The sequence below is a fragment of the Centroberyx affinis genome, unplaced genomic scaffold (genome assembly GCF_046629955.1).
Source record: "Centroberyx affinis isolate AG114_WGS23_722 - 3 ecotype Tasmania unplaced genomic scaffold, CSIRO-AGI_Caff_v1 ptg002767l_1, whole genome shotgun sequence".
NCBI classification, from domain to species: Eukaryota; Metazoa; Chordata; class Actinopteri; order Beryciformes; family Berycidae; genus Centroberyx; species Centroberyx affinis.
In genome coordinates, this window is record NW_027280927.1 from 92433 (window position 1) to 113636 (window position 21204).

The 21204-nt window shown below is 42.4% G+C and overlaps 1 protein-coding gene across 1 annotated transcript in view; it reads right to left on the reverse strand.

The window, feature by feature from the left end:
- LOC139657863 (protein kinase C-binding protein NELL1-like) overlaps positions 1–21204 on the reverse strand; it is a 183801-nt gene that overhangs the window by 86779 nt on the left and 75818 nt on the right. Inside the window, exons 7-12 of the mRNA XM_071535810.1 lie at positions 20610–20682; positions 18733–18815; positions 14280–14414; positions 11305–11407; positions 9503–9576; positions 205–304 (exon numbers count right to left, since the gene is read on the reverse strand). Coding sequence (XP_071391911.1) covers positions 205–304; positions 9503–9576; positions 11305–11407; positions 14280–14414; positions 18733–18815; positions 20610–20682 — 568 coding nt within the window. The remainder of the gene's footprint in view (positions 1–204; positions 305–9502; positions 9577–11304; positions 11408–14279; positions 14415–18732; positions 18816–20609; positions 20683–21204) is intronic.

The following is a 21204-nucleotide window of genomic DNA, read 5'->3' on the forward strand; positions in this document are numbered from 1 at the left end:
CCAAGGCGGTGGGGTTCAGGCAAATTGGCATAGCGGGTGCTCTAAAGCAGACAGGCCAATCTGCTCTGATAGGTATCCCAGCCAAGAACAGATGAAGCATTCATACTGGATGCAAAGAGAGAAACAGAATAGTTTGAGAGGTAGAGACTGGCTGAGACTCAGATTCATGTGACTGAGAGCAGCATCAGGAGGAGGAACACCCACCTTTGCAAACGTTGCAGCATCTGCTGTCCGGTAAAATCTGTTCGCTGAGGGTGCAGTTGAGCTCCGGACAGGTTTCCGTGACTTTCACCATCAGGCCGTTCTGGAGGGACAGGAGAGACTCAGGCTGTGATGCGGTACACGCAATTTAGATACAGTTTCCCATTCGGCAGACGCTTTTATCCAAAGCGACGTACACATGAGATTTTACTACAAAAGAAATAAGGTTCTAGTCAGGAAAGAACAACGAGAGTAAGTGCCATAAAGCTAAGTTCTGGTCCAACAGGACATAGGTGCTACGAGGCAGTGAATAGAGGCAATGCATAGAGTGCATAGAGGCAGATTTTTTTGGTTACACAGTCCATCAGGTGAGAAGGTGTTCACTAAAGAGCTGGGTCTTTAGCCTTTTCTGTAGAGTTAGCAGAATACTGTGAAACTTCCAAAAGAGACCAGGATCTCAAATAGAGTCCAGATCTCCGATAATAGCCGAAGAGCGCTGTGCGTCTGCGTAAATAAAGGCCGGGAGAAGAAAAATGTCACAATTATCAGAAAGGAGTCTAAATTCATACAATATTTATAGCTTTAAATTAAAACTTTAATTTAAATGACTAAAATATCACAACATAGCATCAAAAAATATTTGAAATCAGCTACGGCAGCATCAGTATCTTTTTGAGCAAACCTCCTGTAGACTATAGCATGACACCAAAGAGAAAATCTGACTCTTTTTTAGGAGAAGAGTAAGGTTTTATTATCATTATCTGACATTAATTGCCTAAAATAGGTAATAAATAGATGATTGCATACATTTGAGCACCATAATCTTCACAGAATAGTGGTAAATAAAGCCCCGGCCTTCACTGGACATTTTACGGTACTAAGGCTTCATATACCTTCAGCAAAGTTTGGAGATATTAAGCATTCAAGTCTTACTATCCCACAAAGTAAAGCCAACATGACTGATACTATGTTTTTACATTCATGCATGTATGTGTCTATGTGGACAGGAGTTTCCCGCGGCCATGTTGAGCATGTCCTGTCTTACCTCTGTTGTTAGGAAAATGTAAAGAGGACATGTGTTAGGGCGCCAGAAAGTCCAGGACCTTGTTATGATGAACTCTCTTTACCTGGAGACTGCTTATACTATCTATATGTGTTTCGACATCATGTAAGGTTAATGTATAGACTCAGGAACTGAGAGAGGGAAGAGAGGTTGTTTACTCGGGTCTATATAAGTGGCCTTACACCGATCTTTTCTTTGTCATTTCATTGCTATTTGCTTGCCTGTAACAATGACTTGAACCGAGCTCGTATTAAACCTGCATGAAAAAGCTACTTTGTGGTAATCATCTGATTCTTCTTGTCTGAGCAGCATATTATCCCTGGGAAACACCCAACTACAATGACCTTGTTCGATTTTCATTTTTACCCATTTCAACAAATATTTTGTAACTTGTGACCTGCTTGTAGAGCAACATCATGTCAGATAGAACCTGATACTGTAATTGGACAAGCACAAAAGGTGAAGACGACACAGCTACTGACACGAATTAAATCAAACCATCAGTTAAGACACTCAGAAAGAGGATGTTTTGATGTAAGATATTCAGAAAAGTCGATTTTAAGATAACCCTGCCTGAACAGCGCTGCCATGACAACAGAGAGAGCCGGATCCAGAAGCTTCACGCTGTTCACATCCACAAGGAGGACATGAATACAGATACAGCGCGTGAGGTACTGATACACACAGCCGAGGAAGGAGAACAGAGCGGAGGTAGATAAGACTCCATGTCATCTTCCCACGGGACTTCAAAACAAATAGCTCTGTCCTGTTGCGTGGCAGACACACGACAGGCCGCTCCGGTGGTCCCCGCGAGGTCTGAAGTATCGACTCACATCCCTAAGATGCTTTTCTCCTTCAAAAGTTCCTTCAAAGTCGTCCTTTTCTTAGGTGCCACGCCGACCGCTTCCCTGACTGGTGTTATCTTGTATTATTACACGGCTTTGTTGAATACTCGATTCTGATTGGTCAATTACGGCATTCTACGGTCTGTTATTTCTTAATAGCAGGCCGCTGCTATGAATAACAGACCGTTGCTATGGACGCGGTTCTGATCATAGACTCTGGAGGACCACGTCCAATCATATCAATCCGCAGAAAGAAGTCCGGTAAATGTAACGGTTAATTTAAATTTAACAGCGTCAGCTCATTCACGAAAAAATTTTAGCTTTCCGTTACTCCATCAGAAAACACCATGGAAGATTTTTCTAATATTCATTTTAATATATTTGGAGAGCACGAAACTTTCGATTCATGGTTAACGGCTGAACTGTCCCCAGTAAAGACGGGTAAGAAGGCTACAGAGTTTACGTTGCTATGGACGCAGTTCCAACCGTAGAATCTAACGGACTATTTTTTGCAGCGGAAACAATAAAATCATTTTTTAAATCAACAAAATCATTTTTAAATCAATATTTTGTGTCAAATTATTGATTTCTTTAGTAAGTAGCCATGTAATAAGCGGGATCATGTACAGCGAGCGGGTCATTATTGCAAACTAAACCCCTTCAAGACCCCTCCGCTTTGCATCATGGTCCTGCATCACCTTGTCGGGTGCAGGACCCCCCTGCGTCCCCCCCCCCCCCCCCCCAGAAGAGCATATCTTACTAGCCTGGTATCCAGCCCCTATGAATCGCAGTTTTCAGCACTCTTCGAATTTGCATGGCGATTCATTCATAATTCATATTCTTACGAATCGCCATGCAAATTCGAAGAGTGCTGAAAACAGCGATTCACAGGGGCTGGACACCGGGCTAATATCTTACATTATCCCTTACATAAACCAGCAGCTCTGTATTGTGAGCCTGGATCTGGCCCCACCAGTGTTATGTACAGTATTCTACCATGGCGGTCCGCCACGCTAAGATCATTACCCGCCATGCTGAAAATATTTGCAAATCAGTTGTTGTGTTTTTTTTTTTTTTTACGCTAATTGGTGTCTTCAAGTTAAGAGGCAGAGATACAACTGTTGTGCAGTAAACACAGGCGGTGCGTTTCCTCATCATCTGCTCACATTCACCATCTGAGCATCTGAGGCCGACGTCAGCTAGACATCCAGACCTAGACTCTACAACTAAAGTGAAACGAGGGGGAAATCTCTTCCAACAACAAATCTACTGTAACTTCACTTTAGCTATCAATAATGTTTCGGTTTTATTTATTTTTCACACAGCAGCAAAGTCGAATTCAGCTTAAAGACCCCATGAAACGGCATCTTTACTTCCTGGATTTGATGCATTATACTGTTGAAACAGGATGTTGGGGCGGGACATAATGCAGTGAGGGATCAATCAAAAGGTCTAAACCAATGGAATATGAGTCAAGGGAGAGAAAGGCAGTTTTATTTGATGGCAGGGGGGTGGAGGGGCGGGACTGTTCAAAAATCGGATGGTTTTATTGGTTAGAAATCTATATTTTTGCCTAGTAGTGCAACATGAAGTCACCATGAAAGATACTCTGGGGGACTTTAAATGTATTCTGAGTCTGATTCATATTTCCTAGTGGCAATTTTCTCACTTTTTAAGTTTAGACGTGAAATCTCATCTCACCTACATGATCTGGCTTTGAGCTTCCTAGCACCTGTAAGAAATAAAATGAATACTGGGTTTTTCTATATGAATAACACACTCTGTTCTTTTGTTCTTTGTTCTTAGAGTAGAGTGTCTTTTTTTTCTCTACATGCCATGGTGAGGTAATCAGTGCATGTATGCGTGCACGTGTGCTATATATGCTTATGAGTGGTTTTGAGTGTTCTTATAGGTGGACAATAGTTTATGCTATCCATACGTGTTTCCATATTAGGTGAAGTTGGTTGGCTTTGTCTCGAGAAATCTGAACCTGTGGGTTTGGCTCTGTGTCAAGATTAATGATTTTGTTTACTCTAATCCGGCTATTCCCAAAGTGGGGTACGCGTACCCCCAGGGGTACTCACAGTTACATCGGGGGTACGCCAAAAAAAATCTGTAGTACCCTCTCTGTGTCAAAAATAAACCCACACTTTAAAAAAAACACTTAACAGTCGGCAGTCGCATGATCTTTAGCAGTGGTTTTTTTTTCCCATCCGAAGACCCGCCCCTACTCTACCTCTGATTGGCTCTGACCCTGATCCATCTCACTCCTCATGCCTAAACCTAACCAACCAAATATGAGAGGGCTTTTTTACGAGGCTGAATAAAGAGCAAAATTGTTAATAACACTGTCATGTCTTCATATAAGCCTACTTTATGTTTGTTATACTTCCTTTTTGTAGCAGGCTTACAAACATGGCGAAATGTAACATCATATGAGAGTTGGCCGTCTGTGGAGGTAGAGGGGGTACACAGCAGGAGGTTGAATGTTTGAGGGGGTACAGGATTTATAAAAAGTTTGGGAACCACTGCTCTAATCTATATAAGTGAACCCTCTTCACTTTGTTGCTTGTCTGGAACACTGAACTGAACCATGCATGTCTGAATAAAGAATCCACGGAAGACTCTTGAACCTTTGCTCATTCATTTTGACCCACAAGGGTGAAGACTCATTTTTCCCGCAGTTAGGAAACAAACACAGGGGAAACACCGATTCCCACTGACCGGTAGCGGGGGGGGGGGGGGGAAACAGCCCTCCACTCTAATCTCGATGAGATCCCATTCCACATCGGGACTCAAGGGATTGTTTCGTTTCTGGGGGAAAAGTCCCCCCATTCTCCTCCATTGGCAGTTCAGCCTCTATCTCCAGCAGCCACAGCCAGCCAGCCAGCCAGCCAGCCAGCCAGCCAGTTAATTGTTGTTAGCTGGTGAGATTAGCCAGTCAACGCAGGCTGCCGTGAATGAGGAATTCTCAGGCTCCTGTGACATATACGGCGTATATATATAGAGCCTCAGCAGCCGCTCTGATCTTAATTGAATGTCTGGGAGCGTGTTCCCCATGGCGAAGCCTGCCCCACATTGAGGAGACTCGAGACTCGGCGAGGCAGACGGAGCCGGCTGCACACAAAACACAGAGCCGGCTATTTGCTAAAAATACAAATCCACAAGTACGCGGCAAATTTCCCAGCGTTTATAGGCGTTTCCGTGACAATTATTTGGAGTCGCCAAGTGTTGATTAGAGAGTTGTTTATTCACTCACAGGGCTGATGTGGCTCCGGAGCGGCTGTTCAAAACCGTCTGAAATGTTAATTTAACTGTGATGGATGCGGACTGATTTAATTGAGTTAAATGAACACTGAGGATTCTGCCGTGTCGCGGACTCTCGTTTCACACGTCACCCCCTGAGCTGGCCCCCTCTCTCTCTCTCTCTCTCTCTGTTAATATCGCTCTCCATCTCTCGCTCTTTCTCTTTCTCATCCTTCCTCACGCTTCTTCTCTCCATATGTCAATGCATATATTCATTGTTGCTTCCCTCCACCTCCCACCGCTCCTGCTGTGAGGGTGTGAGGACAGAGGGACCGTCTGGGGAAAGACGGAGAGGTACGACTCTAATAATCAGCGCTCAGCAGACAGATTCTTCCACCGCGCGCACACACACACACACACACACACACACACACACACACACACACACACACACACGGTGCACACACTCAGACCGCATATGCTGAATCATAGTCGAGCTTGGTGCGAAAAATGACACATGAGACCTCCTGTAAGCCTCAAAATCAAAATTTGGGGGGGTAAAATAATTTGAAAACTTGGAATTATAAGGTTCTATCATCCTTTTTTCTAATCAAAATCGGGTTATCGATATATTCATGATCTTTGACTGTTACTTCATGCTTGTTATGTTTTTTAACAAAGAATCTTTTGGGGTTAAATGTGATAGAAAGTACAAATCAGTTATATGGGTTATACTGTATGTCAGAACTGCACTCTACAGATCAGAGGTGGTAGAAGTACACAAATTCCTTACTCAAGTAAAAGTGCAAATAACTAGGTAGAAGTTGAAGTACCATTTCAAATCCTTTACTCAAGTCAAAGTTTAAAAGTACATGGTCTTAAATTTACTTAAAGTATAAAAGTAAAAGTCATTTCTAATGTTCTAAACTGGTTTTCTGTTGAGCGTTCCTCTGAATCCCAGATGAGAAAGAGTCTGCAGCTCAGATCACGAATGTTAATTCTCTCTTGTTGCTTCTCTCTCTGTCCCTTTCCTTCCTTTTTGGTGTCGCTTTGCTGAACAAGCAGCCAATCACATCTGGCGTCTGATACGGAAAATAATTTTTTTTTTAGAAAATCAGTTGATGATTTCCCGAGAGTAACGAGTCTGTTTTGAAAATGTAGTGAGTAGAAAGTACAGATTTTTCTTTTGAAATGTAGTGAGTAAAAGTAAAAAGTCTTCAGTGAAAGAAAAACTTGAGGAAAGTACAGATACTTGAAAATCCTACTTAAGTACAGTAATCCTCTGCTCCCACATCCCACCTCTGCTACAGATAGAACCTTGGAATTACAACTCCTATTTTTCCAAAATCGTTTGTCACTTAGAAGCTTACGATGGTCATTAATCAATTTGCAAAAAATATGCATCCCCAAATTTGAGTACAGTAAAAGATCATTTTCATGCTGTTTTGGGTATGATAACGGTTGTTTGGACACCACACACCTGATGGGTGGAGCTGTGTGTTTTTACTACATCAGACAGACAGACAGTGAACAGTGGAGCTGAAACTCCACCGAAACAGGATTCATCACCGCTCAGGAAATTACGTCAAAGAGAAAACAATCTTCATTAGGCCGTGATCACATAAGATGCGTTTCTCTCCCGCTCAGACACAAGCCACAGTTCAGAGCAAGAGTGTAACGGGCACAAGGAGCGTTACATTCTTGTTCCTACTCAACTATCTAATCAGTGTTAGCGAGCTAGCCTGAAGAAAAAAAAGGTATAACGCTGTTGAAAATAAAAATCATCAATCGTATTTAAAAAAACTTTTACTTAGACATTGGAAATCTACCAAACCTCCAACACTACAACCCTGGAAAAATGAAATGCTGTATTATTTAAATATAGAAAAGATATTAGCCATAGAAAATAACAAAATAGCTCAATTTGAAGCTATATGGGATGGAATAATGAAGGCAGTATAGCTAAGGGGCAATCATAGTCAGTGGTGGAAGAAGTACTGAATTATTTTACTTCAGTAAAAGCAGCAATGCAACAATGTAAAGATACTCCATTACAAGTAAAAGTCCTGCATTCAAAATCTTACTTAAGTAAAAGTACATAAGTATTGGCAGCAAAATGTACTTAGAGTATCAAAGTAAATGTACTCATTATGCAAACTGTTCCCATTTAGAGAGTTATATTTTTCATAAATTATTGGAATATAAATACTGATTTATTGACATACATGTACATGTAAGCAGCATTTTAAAGTTGTCAACGTGAAGCTAATCTTTCAAATGTTTTATATATAAAATATTGATCTGAAAAGTAACTAGTAACTATAGCTGTGAAATAAATATAATGGAGTAAAAAGTACAATATTTCCCTCTAAAATGTAGTGGAGTATAAGTACAAAGTAGCATAAAATGGAAATACTCAAGTAAAGTACAAGTACCTCAAAATTGTACTTAAGTACAGTACTTGAGTAAATGTACTTAGTTACTTTCCACCACTGCTCATAGTTACAGTTGGTAACGGCTTAGGAGGTTGCCTTTGTTTTTGTTTTTTATTAGGTGTGCAGATTAAGAGATGGAAGTTTATAGGAGAAAGAAAGAGTGTTAATCAGGTGGATTTCTTAAAAGAGGTGATAAAAATGAACAGATAATGTGTTAATTTGCAAAAGAGGCTGTGTGAAAAGGTGTTAAAATGGTGTTAAAATGAATAGGTGGTATGATGGAATATAGCAGATATGTAGGACTGAGCAAATAGATTGATTTGTATGTTCTGATGTAAGTCTAGTAATCTTGGGTTTTGTTTTGTATGGATGTTTTGTATTTATGTTAGGATGTTTTGTATTTATGTTAGGATGTTTTGTGTGTGATAATTGTATAAGATGTCATGTTTTGTGTCTATAAAGAAACAAAAGTAAAATCATACAAAAAAATGAAAATAAAAATGGACCAGGTAATGGAGCCCGTTCCATACAGAGGATGCAGTTCAGCTTTTGCTACGTTTTCACAGGCTCTGTCGAGTCACACTGGCCGCTCCACATTTGCATAAAGTTGAGGTCTAGTCTACTTTATGCAAATCGGGGGAGTCCAACGAGACCCGCCGCCTCTCGAAAAACTCCCGACTCTCGTGACCAAACTTTTAAAACAGCCGTCGTAATAGCAGATGTAAAAGGAATCAAGATTCGGCAGCTGGCATGGCCGATTTTACCAAACCACTGAAAAAAAAAAAAAAGATGCACTGGAAAAAAAAAAGTCGCAGGCGCGTTCAACAACAACATGTTCACAGTCCTTTTGGATTTACTTCTAACAGGCTGAAACAGAAGGGACAAGCTGTGTGTAGCTGTTTGGATTTTTTGGTTTTGTCCGATGCTGTATTGGGGGCATGGGGAAACACACACACACACTCTCTGAATCTGATCCCACAGCCTCATAATGGATCAAGGGATCTGAGCAGAGTTTGGGTAAAGCCTTTCTATACACACAGCAGACTGCAGCCAGACAAAAGGCAGACTAGAAAACAAGGCCGCTCAGCTGTGTGTTGACATCTTGATATCCACACTGCCGACCGGACGGCGAATTAATGTTACAAGCAGACCGTTTACCAGCCAGTCCAGGCGTGTAAGCACTGGCCGTAATTGTTTGAAACAGAGCTTACAAACAACGATATAATAATGTTTTAAGGTCTCCAAAAGGCTAATAACGAGTCCAGGAATCCACTGTGTAGCTCTTTGTGAGCAATTACATGCATGAAACACTAATTTTCTCCTTTAAAATGTGTCTTTAAAGATAAATGACTTCTTAGCGAAGAAAGCTCACCTCTTTTCTATGCTGGACTGGAATAATGGCTTTAATTATAATCCACACAGTGATGAAGCTCCAATTTAAATCAGCCCTTTGTGTTACTGTGTTCATAAGTTATTCTAATTACCTGGCTATCTCACCATTAGAGAGGAGAAGAAAGGCAGATTGAACAGATTGGGGAGGGACGGAAATCTAATAAGGCCTGCTGGCTAATTGAATAACACACAGACCAGCCCAGCACACACAGTCATTACACATTTACACACTTTGTATGGCGGCTTGACTGCACTGAGTAAAGACTGAACACTGCAGTATGGATGACAGAGTGATGTTCTGATAGAAGCGGATGTGTTACCTTGCATTCCCTGCAGCTCTTAGACAAAACGCGCTGGCCTTCGGAAAAGGTCTGGCCCATGTAGGTGCATTTAGCTGTGGAGAGACAAAAACACCATTGCTTCAATAACACTCTAATAAGGTAAGTACAGTAACCACAAAATGCCAGAAATAGAATTATTCTGCAGCTAATTCAGGTTCCCATGGTAATTTCGACAACAGTCAAATCACCAAAATGCTTTTGAGACCGCCTGCAAAAAAAAAAAAAAAAAGTTCCCAGCCTGAAGTTCTGCATAGTTAAATCTGTTAGAAACAAAGTTGTGCTTGGCTAGTGTGCATAAGAGGAGAGAAAATGTAACACCACATTAAGAATACAACAGAGGAGACCCTTCTGCATATTCCTCTGGCGATAAAACAGAAATAGAAAATGAGGCATATGATATGAAGTCCTGCTTTTCTCCTCTCCAGGGTGCAGGACTGTGGAGCTCCCAGTCACAAGTTTGGAACGCTGCTCCCTCTTCTGTGCCAGAGCTCTGATGTTCACAGGGGAGGAGGAGGAGGAGGAGGAGGAGGAAGAGGAGGAGGGAGGAGGAAGGGGGGGGGGGAGGCTTGGAATTATTCAAAGACACTATCCTTCAGGGATTTACTGTTTCTGCAATCTAGCAAGAGAGGCATAGTTGTCCGTGGAGCTGTGAAGTTGCTAGACCCCGTGCGTGCTTCATACCAGCAGGAATGTATCCAGCCCGCTCCTTTCATTTCTGCTGCCATGGACATCAGAGGAGCCTGATAAGTTCTCTAACAGATAGTCTGCATCGGTCACACAGCGCCGGCAGCATGTCAGCAAAACACACACACACACACACACACACACTAGACCTCTGTTTGTGTCTCCGCTCTGCCTTCAAGAGTGAGAGATCAAGCTCACAGCCTCTAAATACGCACGCAGAAATTAAAACACATCTTTGATATGTGTCAGTAGGGCTGGGCGACATTGACAAAATCAAATATCACAATATTTTAAGCCTTAGATTTTAGAATACCTTGATATCAATAATGTGACAATATTTTCGGGATGAGTATTCCTGCTTTCATAAGATATTTACACACAAGAAAATTAGTAATGATTGTTAGTAATCAGTACTGTGAAATCAGTAATAAGTAATGTGGCCAGAACGCAGCCTTAACAGCCAGGAAGAAGTGACATTTAAGTTATTTCACAATATTACAACCAAAATCCCATATCACAATATCGATATTGTACGATATATCGCCCAGCCCTATGTGTCAGTACGCCTGCTTTATAGCTCGGTCTGTATAGCAAAAGTGAAATATGCAAAAGCTGCGACAGGAATGTAATTCAAAGTCAAAATAGATATAAAAATATAAGAATGTTCACTCATCGGTCCTTGATGAATATGTGAATATGAAACCAAGAGGGATATGGGAAAGAAACCATTTTTAAGAGAGATGGGATTATTCTCAGCTACTGTCTGGTTAGTAGAGAAAATAAACCAAAATACTGGTGTTGAAATGGTATAATAGCCGATGCAGTGGGTTTTAAATGGTGCAAAAAAAAAAAAATACACTTTAAAAATAGACCAAGGTCTTATGGTTATCATGTAAAAATTTTACCAGCTTCATATTATCTGGCCCAGACGATTCCTGTTCACAGCAGCTACAGTAAAAAAAAAAGCAGCCATGCCAGCTGTTCAGTTGACTTTGGTTTAGGTGTGAAAGGTATTTCCTGTGCGTTGAGTGAGTTCACAGGTTCAGCCGTTGAGCGGTCGTGATACCTCCATCTAAATGTGTCAGGCCGATACTTACGTCTGCATTTCTTACAGCAGGTCCCGTCGACGTGCACCGGCAGCGAGTCCTCCGAGCAGTTTGCCGGAGGACAGAAGATCCTGCGACACTCCACCACGCCGTTCTGTGAGGGAGAGGTTTTTTACCGAAAACACGGAAACATCAGAGAAAGAGAGAGAGAGAGTTCCGACACCGGAGTGAACATGTGTCCCTGTGGTGTGGAACATACATCGTCTACTTTCTACTGTGGCTTCATTGACATTTGCACAGGTATGTAATGTAATATCTATATCAGTACCTTTTGTGCCATTGCAAAGAAGCAGTTTACTACTGTTACCTTTACCACAACCAACCACTGTTAGTACACTACAGTCAAAAGTTTGGATACAACACATTTGTCTTTATTTTTTTACTATTTTCCACATTCATTCAGAAATAAACATCTCTGCACAGTCAGACTTTGTTGTCACTGAACTTTTATTTATTACATTGTATCCTGGCTGTATTGAATCCTGAACCCTATATCACATTTTGATTCACATCCCTAGTTTATGTGTAATGGTAAATGTGGGAATATGGGATAAATGTGGGAATCCTGCACCTCAGAGATCCCAGTTTATGACAGCAGCCAATCAGAAGAGGTCATTTGGTCACGTTGTACGTTGTACCCACAACAAAACATATTGATAGGACTGTGAGTGAGCGTTTTCCCACTCAATTAACCGGGAAATGTGAACACTTACCAGACTGACTTAAGGAAACATTTACATTGTGCACATTTAAATTTTTCCCACATTTACTGTAACATACTGTACACTACCAGTCAAACGTTTGGAGACACCCATTTTTCAAAACAAATCAAAACAACCTTATATTTTAGATTCTTTAAAGTAGCTGCCCTTTGCCTTGATGGAAAGGCAAAGGCTTTGGAAAGAAATTCATACATAGGATCAACTTCACTATTTATATAAAAAAACTCAAGCACTTAAGCATAAGCCTTTAGATCAAAATGGCTTTAAGAGAATGAGAAACATAGTACATTCAATCAATTGATGGATGCTTTTGTCCAAAGAGTCTTACAGTACAATGACTGTATACATGTTTTGGATGAGTGGCCCGAACCCCTAATACTGTAGAAGTGTCACTGCCAGGCCAGACCAAACCAACACTGTCTTTACCAGAGGTGGAAAGTAACTAAGTACATTTACTCGAAAACTGTATTTAAGTACAATCTTGAGGTACTTGTACTTTACTTGAGTATTACCATTTTATGCTACTTTATACTTCTACTCCACTACATTTCAGAGGGAAATATTGTACTTTTTTCCACTACCTTTATTTGATAACTTAAGTTACTAGTTACTTTGCAGATTCAGATTATTAATACAAAATATAATCAACTAATAAATTGTGATGTATTATTATAGATTACTGTAAGCTACCCAGCAGTATATAAAGTAGTGGAAATCAGCCCCACCTTTTCCAGCTGCAACATTAAAGTGATGCTTACACATTAATGCATCAATAATTATAATTCAATAACATAATATATACTGTATTATTCTGAAATGGGCCATTCTGCATAATGAGTACTTTTACTTTTGTTGCTTTAAGTACATTTTGATGCTAATACTTTTGTACTTTTACTTAAGTAACATTTTGAATGCAGGACTTTTACTTGTAACAGAGTATTTTTATACTGTGGTATTTCTACTTTTACTTAAGTAAAAGATCTGAGTACTTCTTCCACCACTGGTCTTTACAATACCACTTAAGAACTGAACTCTTTGAAAAATATGATATTTAAAAAATGAATATAAGTTATAACATCACACATCAGATAACATATTCATCATGAAGTGCTGGATGGTGGAGGCTGAAATGGAGCGGCCTGCTGATAGCAGGTAGTTATTCAGGGCCTGAAGCGCTGGTTTATGTGGCTGATATCTCTCTCTGCGTGCACCACTTCATTTCATGAGTCATCTGAAATGCTTCCCCCAGGACGCCCTGGTTATCAGTTAATGGCATGTCCGCAGGAGGAAATCAGACTGGCTAAACTCCACCCCGTGCTTGATGTGCAATGATGCAGCAAGTCTAATTCCCCGGGCTCTGGGTTGGCCTGATTCAACACATTTCAAAGTCTCGCTCGCATGTATAAGAGGAGGCAGGGAGGCTTATTAGAGGCTCTTATTAAGGGGGCGGGCAGGAGGCAGGAGGCACGGAGAGAGGGAAGTGTGATGTGAAGGAAAGTTAAGAGAAAAAGAAAAGCTATATGTTGAGCGTGGAGGAGAGAGAGAGAGAGAGAGAGAGAGAGAGAGGTGGTGGTGGCTTTGCATTAAAGCAACAAGCCACCCTCAGATCCTCCCACACTGTTACATATCATCAGTCTGTGGGGTTGAATGCGTTCCAGGAGTTATTCTGTGATGAAGTGTTGTCATTTACTATTTTGGTGGATGCAGATTTCTCCCTGTGCAACATCAGTGCAGCAAAACCTGACGTTTACCGCTGATGTTTTAGATCCTGAAACAATTTTCTGCTATCAAACTACATTGTAGCTGCGCTGCCACTACTGGAATATAATATTGATATTGGGATATCAGACGAGACATTCGGTGCGATTTTGGTTATCATAATATCATGATATAGCTTTAATGTTGTCTTTTCCTGGTCTGAAAGGCTGTACTCGTTTCTCAAAATGTCTAAATATCTTCTGAAAGCACCTAAAGTCATCCCCGACATATCGTCACATTATCGATATCGAGGTATTAGGTCAAAAATATAGTGATACTGGATTTTTATTTGATCGCCCAGCTCTATCGTCTACGATTGTGCAGTTATCCACAGGAATAAGAAAAATATTACAGTGAAATTGACAAAGTGTCGAAGAGTTTTAGTGGAGGTTTTTGAACAGCAGAGAGAGAGAGAGAGAGAGGTGGAGGCAGGTGAGGTGTGTGGGAAGAAGGTGGGGTGGGGCAGTGGGTGACGGGGACACCCACCTTGCAGGCGCAGTTCCTGCAGTTCTCTGGCTCCGCCCACAGCTCCTTGTCCCGGTAGACGAGGCCGTTGGCGCTGCAGGTCCGCTCACAGTGACAGCCCTCCAGCTGGGTCAGCCGGGACTCGGCGTAGTTCAGCTGCACACACACACACACACACACACACACACAATATGGATGACCTTGACGAAGACCATTAGGTTGATACGAGTTGGTCCTACCAGAAGAGATTGGGCCGGCTAACTCTGTTTCTTCTTTTAAGTCTCTCCTTAAAACTTAAAACGAGCCTTCTTGTGATTCTTTTACCATTCCTCTCTGTTCTATTGTTCTCATTTCCTTTTCTCGCTGCTTTGTTCTTATTAACCTTTATCGTCTATTAGTCTGTTTTTGTACTGTTGTGTACTGCTTATTTTGTAAAGCACTTTGTAAACTTTGGAAAGGTGCAATATTAAAGTTTATTGATATTATTATTATTATTTAATAAAGGGTTTTTATATTTTTTCTCCTGAAGACAGAGTGCCTTCGCTCTCTTTTTGGATCACTCCTTCACGACATGAGCCGGTCTACAAGCAAGAGAAACATCCAAACACTGAATCACTGGTGAAAGCATGCATGTAGGTTAACCCCCCCCCCACACCCCCCCACACACCCCCCTCCACTCCCAGCATGCCCCGGTCAGGTTGCCAGAGAGCTGAGCTGCTCCACTGAGATCCACTCATTAGGAGGGCAAATAGAAAAATACTGTATGGGATAGACATTCACCTCATGCTCGGGGCCTCAGGCCATTATCTGCAGAGGCATGGCAAACAGGACTGATCAACTCCCCACACACACACACACACACACAAACCAACACACACACACACACACACCCTCCCACCCGCTCCGCTCTCTTATTCCTTCAGTGATCAGATTCCTCCACGATGACCCTGCTGAAACACACTTCTGGCCTTGAGGAGGGGCCGGCTGCTTTATCTTTGATCACTACGCTAGCATGTCTGCACCCACAGGCATACACACACACACTCACACTCACACACACAGAGACACAAACAAACACCCGCCCGCACATACACACAAAATGTCTACACAATACAATCCCCTGGCCGACCCGCACATGAACACGGGGAGCTTGTTTGAAGGGCAGGTGGGAAGTCAAAGAGCTCCTATTGATCTGAGCCGCGGCTTCACTTCCGGGGGCGAGAATCAAAGCGGGATTTAACAGGCCGAGCAGCCGTGAAGCCACAGGAGGGCCGCTCCCCCCCCCCGCCCCCCCCCCCCCCCCCCCCCCCCCCTCTGCCCACGCCCCCGCCCGCCCCCCGCCGCTCCTCCGGGACCGGTCGCACGGGGAGAGAGGAATCGCCGCTAAATGAAAGAGAGTTCTCGGTAAAAAAAACCCCCAAAAAAACGGAAAGGAAAACGCCGGATGTCACCGAGGCTTTTTTTTTTATTTCATTTGGAGGAATCCTGAGCGCCCGGCCGGCTGGCGAACCGTACGAGCGGCGGAAGATATGTCCTGTCAAACGCCTAAACAAAAAATGTTTGAAATGCAATTTCAAAGGCTGGGAGGCCGCCTCCAGGCACCACAGAGGAATACCTCGCCTGTACAGCGCACGCATCAGATGGCACAGTGCTGCTGCACAAAAGACTCAGAGGCTAATAGGCATGCATCTCCTATGGCTGGTACACCAGGCAGAGAGGCGCGGCGGCAATAACACGAGGGGAGAAGACAAAGAGGCTAAATGAAACGAAAAAGTGCGCATTTATTATCTCTGCCAGGGAGCTTATGTTTTCAGACCTGTGTGTTAGAAGTTTGTCTGTCTGTGAGCGGGATGTCTGAAAAACCTGCGAATGGATTTCCATGAAATTTGGAGGACAGATAGAGAAGAACAATCGATTACATTTTGGCGGTGATGCGTATTTATCGTATTTTAGCCATGACTATGAAACCAAGAGAGACAGAGACTCGATTCCAAATGTTACCGGTATGTTTGCGGGGGGGTCAGGAAATCAATTTAACTTAACGTTGAAGTGATAGGAAAAAAGCGAGTCTGAGAAACGTTCAGGGTTGTTTATGCTTTCCGAGTTCCTTCATGTTCTCTCCGTCTTCAGCTGGAATCATATTCAACTCAAAGTGACTTAGTGGAGTGATGAGCATGAACGTGTCGCAATATTAACCCCCTGGAGTCACAGTAACAGCAATAACAAATGACCTACTTTTGCATTTTGATGAATAACTTCTTGCTTGTACAACAGAAACAAGCAGAGAAATGCTATCTCCTAATGTTTTCCATCGATTGTCATCAAAGCCTGTAGACCAATCAGAAGCAGAGATATTATCACTTTAAATGAGATGAAAAAGTAAGTGTTGTATGTAAAATCTATAAAACATATATACATTTAGATCTGTAATTTGATGCTCGTTTGACGTAGAAAGAAGTGGAAAAAAGCTGCGGAAAGTGCGGACTCTAAACTTTCAATGTGTTCCTAGCACATCTGTAGACCAATCAGAAGTGGCGCTGTACATGAACGGACCAATCAAATAATAAGCTTTATTTATATTTGAAAGGCTAGACGTACACCTGAAGAAACAGGATATCATGGTTTAGGGGGTCAAAGCAGTTTTCTAGGTGGTAAACAAAGGCAAATTTCAATGTATCTCAAAATTGCAAAAATGAGCTCGGACTCCAAAAGCAACTCTTGCAACGCAACCACAGTGGGGCAACTTGGTTGCTATGTGCTGAGATCCAATACACTTTCTATCAAGCTGTGTATGGAACAAGTGCTTGGACAAAAACAGCCATAATTACAAGTGTGCTCTCTTTCTCTATCTCTCTCCCTCTCTCTCTCTCTCTCTCTCTCTCTCTCACACACACACACACACACATACACACAAGGCCACTGCTTGTAATCCATGCACGCTGTAGGCTTAGTCTCACCTCAGTCCCCCCCCCCCGACGCTCCATATCACGCAGTTAGGGACCGAGCAATTATTGACCTCGCGCACAATCCCACATGAAGGCAGAGAGAGAGAGAGAGCCATTTAGAGCTGGAGATGACTGCATCCCCCCCCCCCCCCGTCCCCCCCCGCCACCCCCCCGCCGCGCCTCGTATGAGCAATGAGGTCAGGTGGCGGCGGGTCGGGTCCGCATCCGAGTGGAGGAGGAGGAGGAGGAGGAGGAGGAGGAGGCGAGGAGGGGTGCGGCGGCGGGGTAATGTTCTTCATTTCACCCTTATTTACACTGGAAATTATTCTATAGCTCGCTTACCCGCTGAGATGCCCTTGCTTCATTCACTCCCACCCGATTGCGCTCACTCACACACACACACACACACACACACACGCAGGGTTATGCACACACCTAAGTCTTATAAACGATACCCATACTCCCCCGTGGCTCCGGTATAGGTTGCAGGTCGCCCGTTGGCCTCCTGTTGTGCAAATACAGCCGCCATTTACTGACACCCCTCTGACTCTGAGTACACCTGCCCCTGGTGTCAGCATGTGTGTGTGTGTGTGTGTGTGTGTGTGTGTGTGTGTGTTACCCAAAAATAGCCTCCACAAAATTACAGCAGCAGTTGTAGTCTTATTAGCGCAAGTGAAGCACCAAGTATGGATTTTAAATGGGATGTTTTTATAAGGATTCAAACTTTCCTCTATTTATACACAAATATGATCAAATATCAAAACTATTTGTGGTTAAATGGTTTTCAAAAGTCCATTCTTTCTTACAGGCAGTTTTAGATGAACATTTAGATGACATTATTCCTATCCTGAGCCAAAGCATATTGGAAAACAAAATAACATTTTTCAATGAATAACACCGGATCTTTAACCAATAACTGATTCCAAGTAACTCTATTTGTTGCTTCTGACACATGCAGGTTAATATTTTAAATTTGTGCTGTTTTTTATGTAGTTCAATCCATGCTCACATTAATAAGTGAGAAGGTGATACATTTTTCAAAAGACTGATTAAAGTGCATGCTTATTTTGTTCTTATTTTCCTACAATGAGTATCATTTTTTTTTTTTTTGCTCTGTCTTGTTGAAATTAAACAAAAATGAGATACTGACTAAGAGTAACAAGAACAAAGCCTCGCCATGAAGGCAGCAACACAATCAAAGGCATCAGCCGTCTGCAGCTGTCCGCAGTGGAAAATACTTTTCTATTTTTTTTTCTTTTTTTTTCTTTACAGAGCTACAGCACAGCACTACTGGAGCTTTTAACCGCTTACTGATTATTTAACACACACTTTCACTAAGCATCACTTGACACTGACATGGTGCCAATATGTTGCTTATTCCAAGTCTCTATGAAGGCAGCACACCTGTTTTTTTCCACAGCATCACCTGCTAGAAAGGGAACTGTGACCCCCATTAACTCCATGCACAGTTCCACAGTACACCAGGTAAACTGTTGGCGTTGTTGTGGGACGAGACGCCTCACTCTCACCTTCAAGGTCATCTTGGCCAGCAGCTCCTGGAGGTCCATGATGCCTTGCACCAGGCTCAGGAAATCGCTGCAGGTCGGACAGGCTCAAAGAAAAAGAAAAGGAGGCACCGAAAGAGGGGAGGAAAAGGAGAGGAAAGGACAGAGAGAAGAGAAATAAAGAAGAAGAGCGATTAGTCTTACTGTATTTATTCAGGCACAGCTCACGACAAGCCAACAGCAAACCCATGAAGCCTCACGCAGCCGTGTTTGCTCTTTTCTTAGGCTCGCGCTTGCTCATGCTAGTATCAATAATAAAGCGACAAGGTGTGATTACATGCCTTATTGATCAGTGACAGAGACAGTGGCACAGCGGTGGCCCTGCATCTTCATTTTATCTGACAGTAAACAGATGGAGCAACGGGGGCAGGGAGGGAGGGAGGAAGGTGCATTGAATTTGAATTACGGCGAAATGGAGATAACTGGAGGAGTGGGGAAGAAAGGGAGAGCGGGGCCGGGCTTCGTCTGTGATCACTGCAGAGAGGTCATCACCGGCTGATGCATAGCTCAATACGGAGCCATTTTATAATGGCACACATGGCGGTGGAGAGCTTCGCTGTGTTCTCTGAGGCTTTTTTGCTCTTCTCCTCGGAGTTGAGAGAGGGGAGCGAAATGGGAAAACCAGGTAAAAAAAACGGTAAATAAGTCACCGTGTCTAGCACAGTAAGTATAGCTGATAGAGAGGGCACAATATGTAAGGGATAATGCCCGACGAGGTGTCCATTATCAGGAATTAATGGACGACAGGGAGGCCAGAACCTGATAATGGACACCTCGAAGGGCATTACCCCACTTATACCATGGTCACTTGCCAAAGAAAAAAAAATTAAGACCATTAATTTATATTTTCATGCGTTTTGTAATCAAAATTTTAAGTTTTTCACAAGCCATAACTCAGTTTCCCTGGTAACACCTGAGGGTTTGACTAATACCTGGAACAATCATTACCATCCCATAAGGTTCTTATGCAATGGAAACGTTCACTACTCCAGTAAATAGGACGAACCTTAGATACGACTTGGCAGCAGGAGATATTTCTAGTCCGCTCAGCTCATAGAACCCTTTGGCTCAGCTATGAGCCAGAAAGCTAACGTTATGCTAGCAACATTCAAAGTCAATAACATTGTGTAAATATAATTTGACAGTATGTTTAACAACAAGACTAGCTAGCTATCCAGCCATGTCATTGTCTCCAAATCAATATCAAGATTTTCATGAACAAATGAACGGAGTAAACGGAGGCTTTGACTGTGTCCCTGTTGCTATGGTTACTCATTTTAGATACAGGCTGATGCTACGTAGCCAGCGCATTAATTTAGAACGGTGAACAGACAGTTTCACTGGAACTACTTAGTAGGTGTCCATTATCAGGAATTAATGGACACCCTGCAGCCAAGCAGAATCAAGTATTTACCCAGACCATGGTATAAATGGAAAATCAATATATCACAGTACAAAATCGTGACAACATGTATTGTGGGGCAGAAAAATTTATCATAATATAAACTACAGTAGTAATCACAAATGAGATGCTTGACCATCACAATTTCACAAGCTCTCCATCCAAATTATATTATCGTCACTTTGTAATGACGTTTTTAAGTTGTTGTTTACATTCTAGCAGCCAATGGCATCGCAGAGATCGCAAAGATTTGCGGCTCAGAAATAAGCATAATTCTGCACAGTCAGACTTTGCTGTCATTGAACTTTTATTTATTACATCGTATCGTGGTTGTATTGAATCATGAACCCCATATCGCGTATCAAATTGTATTGTAAGATAAGATATGATAAGAACATATCGTCCCATCCCTAATGGCCCGAGTACTCATGATACTTACTGCGGTTGAGGTTGGGACACTGTGTGATGTAGCCATTTGGAGCGAAAATCAACTTCACATCCTGAATGACGCCCTGGAAACACAGAAGGAGAGAGACAGAAGGAAAGAACAAGAGAGGAATGTTGACTGGATAAAAGACTACAGAATATTTCTTTGGATTTAACAGTTTGAAACAGAATACAGGTGTGCCAACGGTCCAGTTTCCTCTCTGTTTCTGCACACAGTCAGCATAGTTAGAGACATCAGCGCTCATTCTCCTCCTTCAGAAGAAGAAGAAGAAGCCATTTGCTGCCATTCATTCTTCTCCAGTATGAAAAACAACTCCCAAAGAGCGAGAGAATCCATCACAGGACACATGAAGCCTTCATTTGGTGCGGTCAAACTTTCTGTTTTCTCCTTATTTCATCGAGCTGAGTCGAGTGTTTTCATCTCAGCGCTGAGTTACTGTCAGTCAGCTGACACCACATGGAAGTCTCCTCCAGGAAATAATCCTCAAAAACATGCCTCTAAAACTTTATTGTCACATCCATGTCTTTATATCTGGGGGGCGTCTTTGTTAGCCGGGACAGCGGTTCATTCCAAGCTAGTTTTGACA